At 41.1% G+C, this 17,287-nt stretch overlaps 1 protein-coding gene across 2 annotated transcripts in view; it reads right to left on the bottom strand.

Annotated features, from left to right (window-relative positions):
* Window positions 1-17,287, bottom strand: part of AAMDC (adipogenesis associated Mth938 domain containing) — a 65,084-nt gene that overhangs the window by 28,069 nt on the left and 19,728 nt on the right. For both annotated transcript variants that reach the window (XM_009007373.4, XM_054241871.2), the window contains exon 2: window positions 13,440-13,589. In XM_009007373.4, coding sequence (XP_009005621.1) covers window positions 13,440-13,571 — 132 coding nt within the window. In that variant the 5' untranslated portion in view covers window positions 13,572-13,589. The remainder of the gene's footprint in view (window positions 1-13,439; window positions 13,590-17,287) is intronic.

Below are 17,287 nucleotides of genomic sequence, written 5' to 3' on the forward strand. Positions count from 1 at the left end.
GCTGTTTTATCCATGTGTTGGTGTAAATTCTTCTTTATGTTGGTGCTCTTTACTTTTTGGTGTATTTTTAGAAAGGCTAATACTGGTTGTTTCTTTCTGTGTGTAATGCTTCTTTCAGAAGCTCTTGTAAAACAGGCCTGGTGGTAATAAAATCTCTGAGTTCTTGCTTGTTCATAAAAGATTTTATTTTTCCTTCAGTTGTGAAGCTTAATTTGGCTGGATATGAAATTCTGGGCTGAAGGTTCTGTTCTTTGAGGATGTTGAATATTGGCCCCCACTCTCTTCTGGCCTGTAGAGTTTCTGCCGAGAGATCTGCTGTAAGTCTGATAGGCTTGCCTTTGTGGGTTATCCGACCTTTCTCTCTGGCTGCCCTTAGTATCCTCTCCTTCGTTTCAACCCTGGTGAATCTAACGATTATGTGCCTTGGGGTTGGTCTTCTTGAGGAATATCTTTGTGGTGTTCTCTGTATTACCTGGGGTTGAATGTTGACCTGCTTTGCTAGTTTAGGAAAATTTTCCTGAATAATATCCTGAAGGGTATTTTCCAGCTTGGATTCATTCTCTCCGTTGCATTCAGGTACACCTATCAAACGTAAATTTGGTCTTTTCACATAGTCCCACATTTCTTGGAGACTTTGCTCATTCCTTTTTATCCTTTCTTCTCTAATCTTTTCTTCACGTTTTATTTCATTAATTTGGACTTTGACCTCTGATATCCCTTCTTCTGCTTGAACAATTCGAGTGTTTAAACCTGTGCATACTTCTCGGAGTTCCTGTATTGTATTCTTCAGTTCCATTAATTCACTCATACTCCTCTCTAAGTTGTCTATACTCAATAGGATTTCATCAAGCCTTTTGTCAAAGTTCCTAGTTTCTTTACGTTGGGCTACAACATGTTCTTTTAACTCACTGAAGTTTGTTATTATCCATTCCTTGAAGAGTGATTCTGTCATCAGGAGGCGCTTGTTCTCCATCAAGCCTTGTTCCATTGTTGATGTGGAACTGTGATCATCTTTAGAGGGAGAGGCGTTCTGACTTTGAGTATTCTCAGCTTTTTTACGCTGGTTTCTTCCCGTCATTGTAAATTTATCCTCCTCTTGTCTTTGAAATTACCAACTTTCAGATTAGGTCTCTTGAGTGGACGTTCAGGTTGTTAGTTCCCAGGGCCAGAGCAGCGGCGTTAAAACTGATGGTGCTTTTCTGCCCAGGATTCTCCTGTCGGGCTTCCTTCTTCTGTCGGTAGTAGGCGACTCTGCCTTCCCGGGGCTCCAAACCTCGGTCAGAAGGGGAAGCGGTCCCGTTTACTCTGCTCCGAGAGCTGCCGTGCCGAGGTGCCGGCGGAACCGCTGTGCCGACCACGAGAGTCGCGCTGGCGACCCGTGTGTTTCCACCACTGGGGGATCTTCTGCTCCGTGAGCGACCAGACTTTGTCTGAGAGTGTGGCGTCCTCTAGCTCTCCGCGCCTTCCCTGAGAGCTGCAATCCCGGGATGTTAGCGATCGGCCATCTTGGATCGTTCTCCGAATCAACAATAGTTATAGAGAACATTCTTGAGACACTGGGGAAATCTGAAGACAGACTATATATTAGATATTATTGTATCAATGATAATATCCTTATTTTTGATAATAGAATTGTAGTTATATAGGAGAATATTCATGTCCTTAGGAGAGAAATACTGAAATATCCTATCTGTGATTCACTGTCAAATGATAATGGGACAGTGTGTGTGTGTGTGTGTGTGTGTGTGTGTGTGTAGAGAGAGAGAGAGAAAAGAAACAAACCTGGTAAAGTGTTAACAGCTTGAGAATTTAGGTAAAGGATATATGGAATTTATTATATTACTCACACAACTATTTTGTAGGTTTAATATTTTTCAAAATAAAAAGTTGGGGTAAACAAACATTTCCATACTTCCTTTAATTTTCTGTGGGTGGTGGCTGATAATTGGTTTTTCTTTCTTTTAATTTTATATTTATATTTTTTTTTAGGAAGGGAGGAAGGCAGGAAGGGAGGAAAGGAGGATAGAAGGGAGGGAGGGAGGAAGGAAGGGAGGGAGGGAGGGAGGGAGGGAGAGAAGGGAAGGAAGAAAATCAGGCAACTAGAAAGACATTGCCAACCTGGATCTAAAGGTCTACAAGTTGATTTTTTTTTTTTTTTTTGAGAGAAGGAAAGAAAAAAAGGAGTGAAGGAGAGGAAGAAAGGGGAAGAAAAAGAGGGTGAGAGAAGGAAAATGTTGCTTTATTCTAAAAAAAAATGGGTATTAATAAGGGCCAATCAATATTTCATTTAAACCTATGAGTAGGTGTGATGTGGTATTGACAAGAATGTATATTTTGTGTATTTAAAGTGGTGAGCTCTATAAATATTTATTGAGTTTACTTGTTCCAGATCTGAGTTTGAGTCCTTGATATCCTTATTAATTTTCTGTCTCATTGAGTCTAAGTCTCTATGTATCTGGGTGTTAGGATCATTACCTCTTATTGTTGCATTGATCCTTTTACCACTATATCTTTGTTGCTTTAAAATCTATTTTATCAGATACGAGAATTGCAACTCCTGCTTTTTATTTATTTATTTATTTTTGCTCTCCATTTGGTTGGTAAATCTTTCTCCATCCCTTTGTTTTGAGTCTTTGTGTATCCTGGCATGTGAAATGGGTCTGGATGTAACATGCCGTTGGGTTTTGGCTGTATCTTTTGGTTGGGGGATTTAGTCGATTTAAATTTAGGATTACTGCCATTTGATGTTAACTGGCTGTTTTATCCATTCATTGATGTAAATTCTTCTTTATGTTGATGCTCTTTACTTTTTGGTATATTTTTAGAAAGGCTAATACTGGTTGTTTCTTTCTATGTGTAATGCTTCTTTGAGAAGCTCTTGTAAAGCAGGCCTGGTGGCAATAAAATCTCTGAGTACTTGCTTGTTCATAAAAGATTTTATTTTTCCTTCAGTTGTGAAGCTTAGTTTGGTTGGATATGAAATTCTGGGCTGAAAGTTCTGTTCTTTAAGGATGTTGAATATTGGCCCCCACTCTCTTCTGGCTTATAGAGTTTCTGCTGAGAGATCTGCTGTAAGTCTGATAGGCTTCCCTTTGTAATTAACCTGACCTTTCTCTCTGGCTGCCCTTAGTAATTTCTCCTTCGTTTCAACCCTGGTGAATCTAATGATTCACCTTGTGAATCATTATGTGCCTTGGGGTTGCTCTTGTTGAGGAATATCTTTGTGGTGTTCTCTGTATTACCTGGGGTTAAATATTGTTCTGCTTTGCTACTTCAGGAAAATTTTCCTGAATAATATCCTGAAGGGTATTTTCCAGCTTGGATTCATTCTCTCCGTCGCATTCAGGTACACCTATCAAACGCAAATTTGGTCTTTTCACATAGTCCCACATTTCTTGGAGACTTTGCTCATTCCTTTTTATCCTTTTTTCTCTAATCTTGTCTTCTCGTTTTATTTTATTAACTTGGACTTTGACCTCTGATATCCTTTCTTCTGCTTGAACAATTCGAGTGTTTAAACCTGTGCATACTTCTTGGAGTTCCTGTATTGTATTCTTAAGTTCCATTAATTCACTTATATTCCTCTCTAAGTTGTCTATTCTCATTAGGATTTCGTCAAACCTTTTTTCAAAGTTCTTAGTTTCTTTACATTGGGCTACATGTTCTTTTAACTCACAGAAGTTTCTTATTATCCAACTTCTGAAGCCTGATTCTATTAATGGGATGCGCTCATTCTCCATCAAGCCTTGTTTCCTTATTGATGAGGAACTGTGATCCTCTGTAGAGAGAGAGGCATTCTGATTTTGAGTATTCTCAGCCTTTTTACACTGGTTTCTTCCCATCATTGTAAATTTATCCACCTGTTGTCTTTGTAATTACCAACTTTCAAATTAGGTCTCTGAGTGGACGTCCAAGTTGTTAATTCCCAGGGCCAAAATATGAGCCACCCACTGCGCTGGCCAAAACAGCGGCGTTAAGACTGATGGTGCTTTTCTGCCCAGGAATCTCCAGTCTGGCTTCCTTCTTGAGTCTGTGATAGGCGACTCTGCCTTCCCGGAGCTCCAAACCTCGGTCAGAAGGGGAACTAGTCCCGTTTACTCTGCACCAAGAGCTGCCGCGCCGAGGTGCCAGCAAAACCGCCGCGCCGGCCACAAGAGTCACGCTGGCGACCCGTGTGGTTCCACCACTGGGAATCTTCTGCTCCGTGAGCGACAAAAATTTGTCTGAAAGTGTGGCGTCCTCTCGTTCTCTGCACTTTTACTGGGAGCTGCAATCCCGAGATGTTAGCGATCAGCCATCATGGATCGTTCCCCAATTTTATATTTTTATACCTTCATTCTTGACCCCTTTCAGTCTCACAAAAAGGACACATGAATGAATGATCTATGCAGGTTTTCATATAGAAAACACTTCTATAATAAGATAGTTATTGCCTTAGAATAGAAATGAGCAAGGACAGTGTAACACAGAAGAAAAGTACAAACTTTAGAGAAAGAACAAATTATGCTCAAATTTTGGTTCCAAGAATTATTAGTTATGTGACTCTGAAAAAGTTATATTTGACTAGGTACATACTAGTTGTTTTAATGACAGGTAGAGATTTTGAGTTTATACTAATTATATTTCAGGATACTGCTTGAAGACCTTATATTTTCTTGACATTTCCATTCTGTAATCACTACAAAATCTGCTCTCTCCTTTTTTTGTTTTTTTGAGATGGAGTCTTGCTCTGTTGCCCAGGCTGTAGTGTAGTGGCACAATCTTGGTTCATGGCATCCGCCACCACCCAGGTTCAAGCAATTCCCCTGCCTCAGCCCCCTGAGCAGCTGAGACTACAGGTGCATGCCACCACACCCAGCTAATTTATTTGTGTTTTAGTAGAGACGGGGTTTCACCATGTTGGTCAGGATGGTCTCAATCTTCTGACCTTGTGATCTGCCCGCCTCAGCCTCCCAAAGTGCTGGGATTACAGGCATGAGCCATCATGCCCAGCCTCTCCTTTTTTAAACTAATAAAAGAGGAATTATAACAACCTATCTCAGAGGGAATGTCAAAAAGAATAAAAACCGTTTGTTTAATGACATTTATAATGAAAATTTCAATTTAGCAAACATTTATTGAGTTCTTGCTTTACTGACATTGTGTTAAATGCATAGTTCTTGCTAACCTTAGGGAGTTTACCACTTATTGGGGGAAACAGATACTCATTATAATACAAGTGAACTGTGCTAAGTACCATAATAGAGACACAGAGTATTAAAGAAATAATGGAAGGGAGTAAGCAGCTCATTCTTACAAGGATTAAGAAAATGCTTCATAGAGGAGATAATACAAAAGCCAGGAATAGAGGAATATATAAGATTTCATCAGGTACAGAAGGAAATGGTTTTAGCAAAGGTACAGAGGAATGAAAGATTATGACAGGTTTGAAAGAGAAGAAGCATTTGGTATGGAATAACTAGGTCTTCAGATATGTGTTATGAAATACAGGAGATGAAGGTGAAAGGGTAACTTGGAACTGCATCATTAAACAAACACACAAAGAAGCAAAAACAGATCCAGCACTTTGGGAGGCCAAGGCAAAAGGATCACTTGAGCCCAGGAGTTTGGCCCAACCTACGCAATAGAGTGAGACCCTATCTCTAGAAAAAATTAAAGAATTGCGCTGGGTGCGGTGGCTCATGCCTATAATCCCAGCACTTTGGGAGGCTGAGGCGGGTGGATCACGAGGTCAAGAGATCGAGATCATCCTGGTCAACAAGGTGAAACCCCGTCTCTACTAAAATTACAAAAATTAGCTGGGCATGGTGGTGCATGCCTGTAGTCCCAGCTACTCGGGAGGCTGAGGCAGGAGAATTGCTTGAACCCAGAAGGCAGAGGTTGCGGTGAGCCGAGATCGTGCCATTGCACTCCAGTCTGGGTAACAACAGTGAAACTCCGTCTCAAAAAAAAAAAAAAAAAAATTAAAAAATTAGCCAGGTATGGAGGCAATTGCCTGTGGTCCCAGCTACTCTGGAGGTTGAGGTGGGAGGAATGCTTGAGCCCACAAGCCCACTGTAGGAGATCAAGCCTATAGTGAACCATAATGGTGACATTGCACTCCAGCCTGGGTGACAGAGTAAGACCTCATCTTAAAAAAAAAAAAAAAAAAAAAAAGGAGGACCACTCAGGCTAAGAGTTTGAGACCAGCATGAGCAACATAGAGAGACTGTCTCTACAAAAAAATAAAAATAAAAATAAATTAGTCAGGCATTGTGGCACATGCTTCTACTTCTAGCTAGTTGGGATGATGAGAGCAGGCTGGAAGATCCCTTGAACTCCAGAAGTTGAGTGAGCTGTGGTTACAACCCTGCACTCCAGCTTGGGAGACTGTGTTGTAGATATAAAAGGAAACAATATGTAGTAGAAAGAAACAGGAAAGAAAGTTACAATCTGACCTGAGCTTACTGTTTGATTTCACACTTTTCTAGCTCTGTGTCTACACAAGTTATATAACTTCTCTGTGCTTAAGTTTCTATAAAGAATGAGGTTAATGGTAATATTAACTCATATGGTCTTATGTGGGAAAAATAGAAATATACCGCATTAGAGCCATTTCTGAAGGGAAATGAATCTCTCAATTGTGGAACCCGTGTAAGTTTTGCTCCATCATAACTCAACTCACAGTCTGGATAACCTTTGTCAGACATATCACTGTCCCCCATAAGTATCTTTGATGGTTAATTTTATGTGCCAACTCAACTGCACCACAGAGTACCCAAATTAAATATTATTTCTGGGTATGTCTGTGAGGATGTCTATGGATGAGATTAGTATTTGAATTGGTAGACTCGGTAGACTACCCTCCCCGGTGTTGGTAGGCATCATCCAATCCATTGAGGGCCTGAAAACAACATAAGGCAGAGGAAGGAGAATTTGCCTTTTTTTTTCCTGCCTCACCACTTTAACTGGGACATCTCATCTCAATTTCTTCTGGCCTTGTACTGGGATTTAAACCATCAGCTCCTCGGATTTTTAGGACTTCAGACTTGCAGACAGCAGATCATGGACAAGTCAATTCCTCATAGTAAATCTTATTTATATATATATATATATGTATCTCCTACTAGTTCTGTTTTTCTGGAGAGCCCTGACTAATACACTACCTAAAGTCGTTATGACTTATTCACTGAATACAATATAAACTCAGTTCTGCATACACACACACAGACACACATATATATGTATATATATATACATATATATTCTCTGTTAACTACACCACCACCTATTCTTCCCACTCTCTAACTTCCATTTGGTTCAAGTAGGCTACATGATTTAAGGCTTCTTATTCCTCAGTTCTTTCATTCTGTCCCTTCTATATCTCTCCATGCCCTTCTATTCCTTTTACCAATCTAGGTATATTCCATCCATTATGATCTAGGTTGGTAGCTAATAACCAAACTAGGTGTCAGGATCATCAATTAGTACATGCAGTTCAAAACCAAGGCATGAACAAAGAGTATGTGTTAGGGCTCTCTTTTTATGTGGGGCCTGATTTTGTAGGCATAACTGTTTACAACAGAGAACAATGTGATAGATGATACAACCTACAAAGTTTCTTTAAACAAAATGCCGCATAAAAATAAACATCTTCTGAAATACATAGCTGAGCTTGCAGAAAGGAAAGGGAAATTCCCAGAGGCCAAAAGTGAAGGGGGAGTTGGAAATCAAAATGGTGAACTATATTGAAGTTACCCTGAAGTATTGCCATTCTCAGAGTCTTGCATTTTATCACACGTTCTGAGACCCCAAAAATCTATCCTCTGGCAAATGAAAAAGATGAGGAAAGCTTTCTGCCCAATTATAACTCTAGAGGGGAAAAATATCTCCCCTGATAATTTATAGCTACAAACCTGCTCACACATTTGTTTGGGGCTCAAATTTACACTATCAGCTCAGTTTTGGAAGCCATCAGTGAAAAAATTAAAAGTGATCCTAGATTGAGAGTAACATAGGACATAGAGAAAAAGCAAGTATGAATCTTCCTTCATGGGACAGATCTCAAATGGCATAGTCTGATTAGGATTCCTATAAATAAAGTTCTGAAAAACTACTGTCAACTTAGAAAACAGGAAAAATTAGAATTAAAAAACAAGGATCTTTTCAGACAAATAAAAACTGGGGGAGATCACCAAGAAATCCTTACTGAAAGAACTTCTAAAGGATTCTAATTTTTTTTTTTTTTTTTGAGCTGGAGTTTCGCTCTTGTTGCCCAGGCTGGAGTACAATGGCTCGATCTCAGCTTACTGCAACATCCGCCTCCTGGGTTCAAGCGATTCTCCTATTCTCTTGTCTCAGTCTTCCGAGTAGTGGGGATGATTATAGGCATGTGGCACCATGCCTGGCTAATTTTGTGTTTTTAGTAGAGATGGAGATTCACCATGTTGGTCAGGCTGGTCTCAAACTCCTGACCTCAGGTGATCTGCCTGCCTTAGCCTCTCAAAGTGTTGGGCTTACAGGTGTGAGCTACCACATCCAGACTGATTTTTTGGTTTTTCTTTTTTTTGAGACACAGTCTTACTCTGTTGCCCAGGCTGGAGGGCAGTGGTGTGATCCTGGCTCACTGCAACCTCCTTCTCCCGGATTCAAATGATTCTCCTGCATCAGCCTCCCAAGTAGCTGGGATTAAAGGTGTCTACTGGCCAGGCGCCAATCCCAGCACTTTGGGAGGCCAAGGCGGGTGGATCACGAGGCCAAGAGATCGAGACCATCCTGGTCAACAAGGTGAAACCCCGTCTCTACTAAAAATACAAAAATTAGCTGGGCATGGTGGTACGCGCCTGTAGTCCCAGCTACCCGGGAGGCTGAGGCAGGAGAATTGCTTGAACCCAGGAGGCGGAAGTTGCGGTGAGACGAGATCGTGCCATTGCACTCCAGTCTGGGTAACAACAGCAAAATTCTGTCTCAATCAATCAATCAATCAATCAATAAAAGTGTGTACCACCACGCCCAGGTAACTTCTGTATTTTTAGTAGAAACGGGGTTTCACCATGTTGGCCAGGCTGGTCTTGAATCCCTGGCCTCAAATGAGCTGCCCGCCTCGTCCTCCCAACATGCTGGGATTACAGGCGTGAGCCACCACACCCAGCCAGATGCTGATTTTTTTTTTTTTAAGATGGGGTTTCACCATGATGGCCAGGCTGGTCTTGAACTGACCTCAGATAATCCACCCACCTCGGTTTCCCAAAGTACTAGGATTATAGGCATGAGCCACTGCACCTGGCCCCAGATACTGATATTTTTTAAAGAAGAAATTGACTTCAAAAGATCTAAATTACAAAAAGAAATAATAAGAAAGGCAACTGGTAGACACATGGGTAAATCTCAACATCTGATTCTAGCAATGTAAAATCTCTGTCAAATCATTAGCTCATCACTAAGGTAAATGAGCAAGACCTCAGAAGCCACAAAGAATACAGACTTTACAGAACTATATAGGAAGAAATAACAGCAAAAAATAACAACAACAAATCTTCAGAATGGGGGGGAATTGATTTCCAGAGTTGTTACATTATGTAAAATATCCAGTTCTCAACAAAAAAAATTGAGAAATATAAACAAAACAACAAAGAAAGACATTAAGAAAGAAAAGCAGGTCCATTTGAGGATGGGGGAAGCAGACAGTAGAAACTATCTTAGAGGAAGCCCAGACATTGGACTTACTAGAGGAAGACTGTAAATCAGCTATTTTAAATATGGAACAGGAGCTAAAGGAAACCATGTTCAAAAGAACTAAAGGAAAGTATAACAATATCTTACCAAATAAAAAATATCAATAAAGAAATTAAAATTGTTAGAAAGACCAAATAGAAATTCTGGGCCAGGCGTGGTAGCTCACGTCTATAATCCCAGTACTTTAGGAGGCTGAGGTGGGTAGAGCACTTGAGTCAGGAGTTCAAGACCAGCCTGGCCAACATGGTAAAACCCTGTCTCTACTAAAAATACAAAAATTAGCCAGGCATGTTAGTGCGCACCTGCAGTCCCAGCTACTTGGGAGGCTGAGGCAGGAGAATTCACTGGAACCTGGGAGGCAGAGGTTGCAGTGAGCCGAAATTGTGCAATGGCACTCCAGCTGTGGTAACGGAGCAAGAGTCTGTCTCAAAAAAAAAAAAAATTCTGTAGTTTATAATGGCAGAAATAAAAATGTCACTACAGGGGCTCAATAGCAGGTAAGATTCAGCAGAATTGGAAATAGGTCAATTGAGATTATCCAGTCTGAGGCAAAGGAAAGAAAAGAAATAGAGACTCAGAGACCTATAGGACACCCTAATGCTTACCAATATATTCATAATGGGAGTCAGAGGGAAAGGGAGATAGGAACAGAAAGAATACTTGAAGAAACAATAGCTCTAAAATTCCCCAAATTTGATTTTAAAAAACCCAACAATCTACATCTTCATGAAGCTCAATAAATTCCAAGTAGGACAAACTCAAAGATATCCATACCTAGACATCTCATAGTTAAACTACTGTGATATGTTTTGAAAGCAGTAAAAGAGAAGTCATTCATCAAGTCCAAGGAAGCTCTAATAATGCTCTTGGTTGATTTATCATTGGAAACCACTGAAGCCAAAAAGTGGTGGGATGGCATATTGAAAGTGGTGAAAGAAAAAGACTGTTGATCAAGAAATCTATATCCAACAAACTATTCTTCAAAAATGAAGGATCTACATCATGAGGAGTTCCACTGACCCACTCCTATATGAAAATTATTAATAACAACATCAAAGAAAAACCCAAATCAAGCATTCACCAGCATAACAACAACAAAGCCTCTAAAGCCTCTGGAAATGGTCCTAAGAGCAAATAGCCAACAAATAAACATGTATTCAAGAAAATCTGGCTGGGCATAGTGGCTCATGCCTGTAATCTCAGCACTTTGGGAGGCCAAGGTGGGAGGATTTCTTGGGGTCAGGAGTTCAAGACCAGCATGGGCAATGTGGTGAGACCTAATCTCTATAAAAACTAAAAAAATAAGCAAGATATGGTTGCATGCTTGTGGTTCCTGCTACTCAGGAGGCTGAGGCAGGAAGACCCCTTTTGCCCAGGTGGTATAGACTACAGTGAGCCATGATCTCACCACTGCACTCCAGCCTGGATGACAGAATGAGACTGTTTGTAAAAAAAAAAAAGAAAAAAGAAAAGAAAAAAACTGTAAAAAATATTTGCTGCAATGGACTTAATGTGTGTCCCTTAAAAAAGTATATATTGAAACACTAATCCCAATGTGATATTATTTAGAGGTGGGGCCTATAGGAAGTAACTGGATCCTAAGGATGGAGCCCTCATGAATGAGATTAGTGCCGTTATAAGAAGTCTAAAAGTTACCTACCTCTACACCATGTAAGGATACAATGAGAAGTTGGCTGTCTGCAAACTGGAAGAGGGCTGATATGGTTTGGCTGTGTCCCCACCCAAATCTCATCTTGAATTGTAACTCCAACAATTCCTGCATGTCATAGGAGGAACCCAGTGGGAGGTGACTGAATTATGGGGGTGGGTCTTTCCTGCACTGCCCTCATGATGGTGAATGAGTCTCATGAGATCTGATGGTTTGCTGGGCGTGATGACTCATGACTGTAATCCCAGCACTTTGGGAGGTTGAGGTAGGTGGATCACCTGAGGTCAGGAGTTCGAGACCAGCCTGACCAACATGGAGAAACCCTGTCTCTACCAAAAATACAAAAAATTAGCTGGGCGTAGTGTCGGGCGCCTGTAACCCCAGCTACTCGGGAGGCTGAGGCAGGAGAATTGCTTGAACCCGGGAGGTGGAGGTTGTGGTGAGCTGATATTGTGCCATTGCACTCCAGCCTGGGAAACGAGTGAAACTCTGTCTCAAAAAAGAAAAAAGAGATCTGATGGTTTTAAAAATGGGAGTTTCTCATTTAAGATGTGACTTGCTCCTCCTTGCCTTCCACCATGATTGTGAGGCCTCCCCAGTGCCATGGAACTGTAAGTACATTAAACCTCTTTTTCTCCCCAGTCTTGGGTATGTCTTTATCAGGAGTGTGAAAACAAACTAATACAAGGACCAGAACCTGACCATGGTGGCATCCTAATTTCACACTTTCAGCCTCCAGAAGTGTGAGAAATAAATGTTTATTGTTTAAAGCACTCAGTCTATGATAATTTTTTTTTAGCAGCCAGAACTCACTGAGACATTTGGTAAGACAGGTAAGAATCTGTGCATATGTACAGTAGCGGCATCAAGATAGATGCCTTGCTGCCCTATCCCCATTGTGAGGCAGAGACCTACTCTCCAAACTTCTGTAGCCAAGAACACAAGACTCTTTCTCCCCTCAGAATCTAGCTGGAAGGCTTCCTTCTCAGGAGGAGAAGGACTTTAGTGCCTTTCTATTGCTGAGGCTATATCCCAGGTGAATGGGGTCAAAAGGTAGAGACTCACTTGTTTCGCCCAACCTACACTCATGGAAAGGAGGCTCTACCTTGGGCATGGCACACTGAGAATACTGGAGGAAATGCAGGGAAATGCAAATCAAAACCACAATGAGAACAACACTTCACACCTAATAGGATAGTTCTAATAAAAACAAAACAATGAAAAGAACAATGTGTTGAGGAGGAATGTGGAAAAACTTGGAGCTGTCATATTCCTAGTGGAAATGTAAAAATGGTGCAGGTGCTTTGGAAGATAGTCTGGCAGTTACCTCAAAAGGTTAAACACTATGTAACCCAGAAATACTCCTAGGAACATACCTAAGATATCTGAATGGTGCCATTTATAGAAAACATCCAGAATAGGCATATCTATAGCAACAGAAAGTAGATTAATCATTGCTAGGGGCTTGAGGTGGTGGTGACTGGACATTGACTGGTAGTGGTTATGGGGTTTCTTTTTGAGGTGATAAATAGATTCTGGAACTAACAGTGGTAACTGTTGTACAAGTTTATGAATATAAGAAGTCCACTGAGGCCGGGCGCAGTGGCTCAAGCCTGTAATCCCAGCACTTTAGGAGGCCGAGGCGGGTGGATCATGAGGTCGAGATCGAGACCATCCTGGTCAACATGGTGAAACCCCGTCTCTACTAAAAATACAAAAAATTAGCGGGGCGTGGTGGCGCGTGCCTGTAATCCCAGCTACTCAGGAGGCTGAGGCAGGAGAATTGGCTGAACCCAGGAGGCGGAGGTTGCGGTGAGCCGAGATCATGCCATTGCACTCCAGCCTGGGTAACAAGAGAGAAACTCCGTCTCAAAAAAAAAAAAAAAAAGAAGTCCACTGAATTGCACACTTTAAAAGGGTGAATTCAATGGTATATGAATTATATCTCAAAAAGAGACAAGAGAAATAGTTACTCTTCACTTAGTCATTACACCTTAGGAGGTTGGAAATCACTTGGTCAGCTTCGTGTAGTGTCAACCAAAGACTAATATCTTACCTCAGTTCCTGTTTCTCTCCAATCCCAAGTCCGACTGCCCCCTGGCCATACTTTGCAGTCCTTATAGGTTGTATTAGAGCCTTGTACTTTCATTTGCCCCCATGATAAGGAAGCAATTTCAGGGGAAGTCATAAGGAACTTCACTGAAATCTGAAATTAAAAGAAAAATATACTAAATCAGTTATAAAGTAAGGCTGAAAGTTTCAAAATACAGTGCTAGTAAGCCCCGAATCTCCATGATTTAAGAAGTGTTTTTTTGTTTATGTGGTTGTCACTTCTTTGGAGGTCTAAAAAGTAACTACTATTCTTGGAATCCTGAATCATCCAGCCATAGAAACCAGATATTACAATTACTTCGGAGACTCCAGAGGGAATCCTCAGGATATTTTTGAGAGAAAAAATTAAGAGATGAAGATTTACTTCAGCATGATGGAGTGAGGTTGACACATTCTCTCCCCAAGAAGAAACTATAAAGCTAGAAAAAACTGTCAAAAACAATAATTTGTCATTCTAGAAATAAAATTAAAGGCAGATACCATAATCAGAGAAATGCTTATTCATGAAGATCACTAAATTTCAGGTAAGAACAGCAAATTTTTTTGTTGTTCTTGCCTGGAAGGACTCCCATTCCACCACTCCAGTTCTGTTGTAAGTGAAGTTGAACCAGGTTGGGGCAGGACATGAAATTGAATAGCCTTGCTGCCATGGCCAAAGGAGGCTTACTTAACTTGGAGCTGTTATCAGTTTAAACAGGTCATCTCAGTGGCAAGCAAACATGATGGCAGGTGGCTTTGCTTGCATTATGTTGCCTTTCGTTTGGGGCAAGCAATGGATTGGCAAACTGGTGAGATTTAACAGGAATTTCCCAGGGATGACATAGCCATAGGGGGCTTTATAAGCTCTCTACATATCCCGATTAAAGCAGAGGCTGCAAGGATATGCATTGGCGACTTGGAAGACAGACCTAAGACACCCAAACATTCTAGGCTGATGGATCCTGAGCTCAGTGGATAAGAAAGTTCCAGAAGGCCTTGCAGAATGTAAAAGCCAGTGAAGACATATAACAGCTGGACTTTGAATGCATTCCCCAGTGCACCCAATGATCCATCAATAGAAAGAGAAAGTTTTATTGGCTCAAGGTGTTTGAGCCAAATGTTTAATTAATGTTTGGTTGAACACTAAGCTAAGCAGACACCAAGGAGAACCTTAGGTAACCGAGTTTTATTTAAAAATAAAATCAAGGAAAAAACCCTAACAGAAAAGAGACTTCAGTAGCCACACATTACATGGGAGAATTCATAGATTTAGTTTAGTGCTATGGTTTGAATGTTTGTACCCTTCCAACTTCATGTTTAAATCATCTCTTAAAGATGAGGAATCTTTAAGAGCTGATTGGGCCATGAGGGTTCCACCCTCATGAATGGATTATGCTGTTATTGCAGGAGTAGTAGGTTTATTATAAAAGGACAAGTATGGCCCCCTTCTATCTTTCTCTTCCCCCTCTTTGCCCTTCCACCATGTGATGACTTCCATCATAGGATGATGCAGCAAGAAGGCCCTCATCAGATGCCAGCCAATTGGTCTTGGACTTCCTAGCCTCCAGAACTGTGAGAAACAAATTTATTTTCATTATAAATTACCCAGTTTCAGATATTCTGTTACAGGAGCACAAAATGGACTAAAACATTTAGTATGGGCAAATGGCTAAACACACACACACACACACACACACACAAAGAACAACTTTCAGGGGGAAAAGTTATTTCCCTAGGCTGCATGCCCTCCAGACTTTCCTACAATATCTTATCTAAAATGTCAGTTTTCAACAAAAAATTACAAGGCATGCAAATAAACAAAAACTATGACCCACACTCAGTAAACTGAAATTGTATCTGGGGCTGGGTGTGGTAATGTCTGTAATCCCAGTACTTTGGGAGGCCAAGCTGGAATTTCACTTGAGGCCAGAATTTCAAGACTAGCCTGGGCAACATAAGGAGACCCAGTTTCTTTAATTTTATTTTATTAGAGTTTTATTTTTCTAATAGAAATACATTATAGATACTTTTATTTTTTTGAGATAGAGTCTGGCTCTCTGTCGCCCAGGCTGGAGTGCAGTGGTACAATCTTGGCTCTTTGCAATCTCCACCACCCAGATTCAAGTGATTCTCCTGCCTCAGCCTCCCAAGTAGCTGGGATTACAGGTGTGCACCACCATGTTCTGCTAATTTTTGTATTTTTAGTGGAGATGGGGCTTCACCGTGTTGGCCAGGCTAGTTTCAGACTCCTTACCACAGGTGATCCACCTGCCTTGGCCTCCCAAAGTACTAGGATTACAGGCATGAACCACTACACCTTGCCTAAAGACACTTTTAAATTCAAAAGGTGCTAAACAGTAGAGAGAGAAAATTTCCTTGCTCCCGTGAACACCAGATACCTAGTTCTCATGTTTCTTTTCAAAGGTATACTGTGCATTAATCATTCAAATCTCTGGGTGCTGTGTGTGTGTGTGTGTGTGTGTGTGTGTGAGTCTATGTGTGAATTGTCCACACTCTCCATACTCTAATATTACAGAAATGATAATGTGCTCTCAACCCTGGTCTTTATTTTGCTTTTTTGCTAATACCTTGAAGATTGTTACATGTATGTAACATAAGTTCCAGAATACATAAGACATGCAGGTTTGTTCACAGGTACACATGAGCCATCATGGTTTGCTGCACCTATCAACCCATCATCTAAGTATTAAGCCCCACATGCATTAGCTAATTATCCTGATGCTCTCCCTCCCCCGGACCCCCACCTGCAAGCTCCAGTGTGTGTTCCCCTCCTTGTGTCCATGTGTTCTCATTTTTCAGCTCCCACTTATAAATGAGAACATGTGATGTTTAGTTTTCTGTTCCTATGTTAGTCTGCTAAAGATAATGGCTTCCAGTTCCATCCATGTCCCTGCAAAGAACATGATCTCATTCCCTTTTATGTTTGCGTGGTATATCATGATGTATATATACTACATTTCCTTTATCCAGTCTATCACTGATGGGCATTTGGGTTGATTCCATGTCTTTACCATTGTAAACAGTGCTGCAATGAACATATGCGTGCATTTATCTTTATAACAGAATGATTTCTATTCCTCTGGGTATATACCCAGTAATGGGATTGCTGGGTCAAATGGTATTTCTGGTTCTAGGTCTTTGAGGAATTGCTTCCTCTGTCTTCCACAAAGGCTGAACTTATTTGCATTCCTACAAATAGTGTAAAAGCATTCCTACTGGGGGACCTGGTTTCTACAAAAACAACAAGAACAACAACAAAAAAGTGGCCGCGTGTGGTGGCTCACACCTGTAATCCCAGCACTTTGGGAGGCCAAGGCGGGTGGATCACAAGGACAAGAGATTGAGACCATCCTGGCCAACATGGTGAAACCCTGTCTCTACTAAAAATACAAAAATTAGCCGGGCGTGGTAGCATGTGCCTGTAGTCTCAGCTACTTGGGAGGCTGAGGCAGAAGGAGCACTTGAACCTGGTAGGCAGACATTACAATGAACCAAGACTGTGCCACTGCGCTCCAGCCTGGTGACACAGCAAGACTGTCTCAGAAAAAAAAAAAAAAAAGGCCAGGTGTGGTGGCTTACACCTATAGTGTTGGCTACACAGGAGGCTGAGGCAGGAGGATATCTTGAGCCCTGGAGTATGAGGCTGCAGTGAGGAATAATCATGCCACTATACTCCAGCCTGGGTGACTGAGCAAGACCCTGTCTCCAAAAGTTAGTTAATTAATTAATTTATGAAGAAACTGTATCTGAGTAATTGAGTATTACCAAAAGTCTGACATTTAGCAAAGACTT

Source organism: Callithrix jacchus, chromosome 10, assembly GCF_049354715.1.
Source record: "Callithrix jacchus isolate 240 chromosome 10, calJac240_pri, whole genome shotgun sequence".
NCBI classification, from domain to species: domain Eukaryota; kingdom Metazoa; phylum Chordata; class Mammalia; order Primates; family Cebidae; genus Callithrix; species Callithrix jacchus.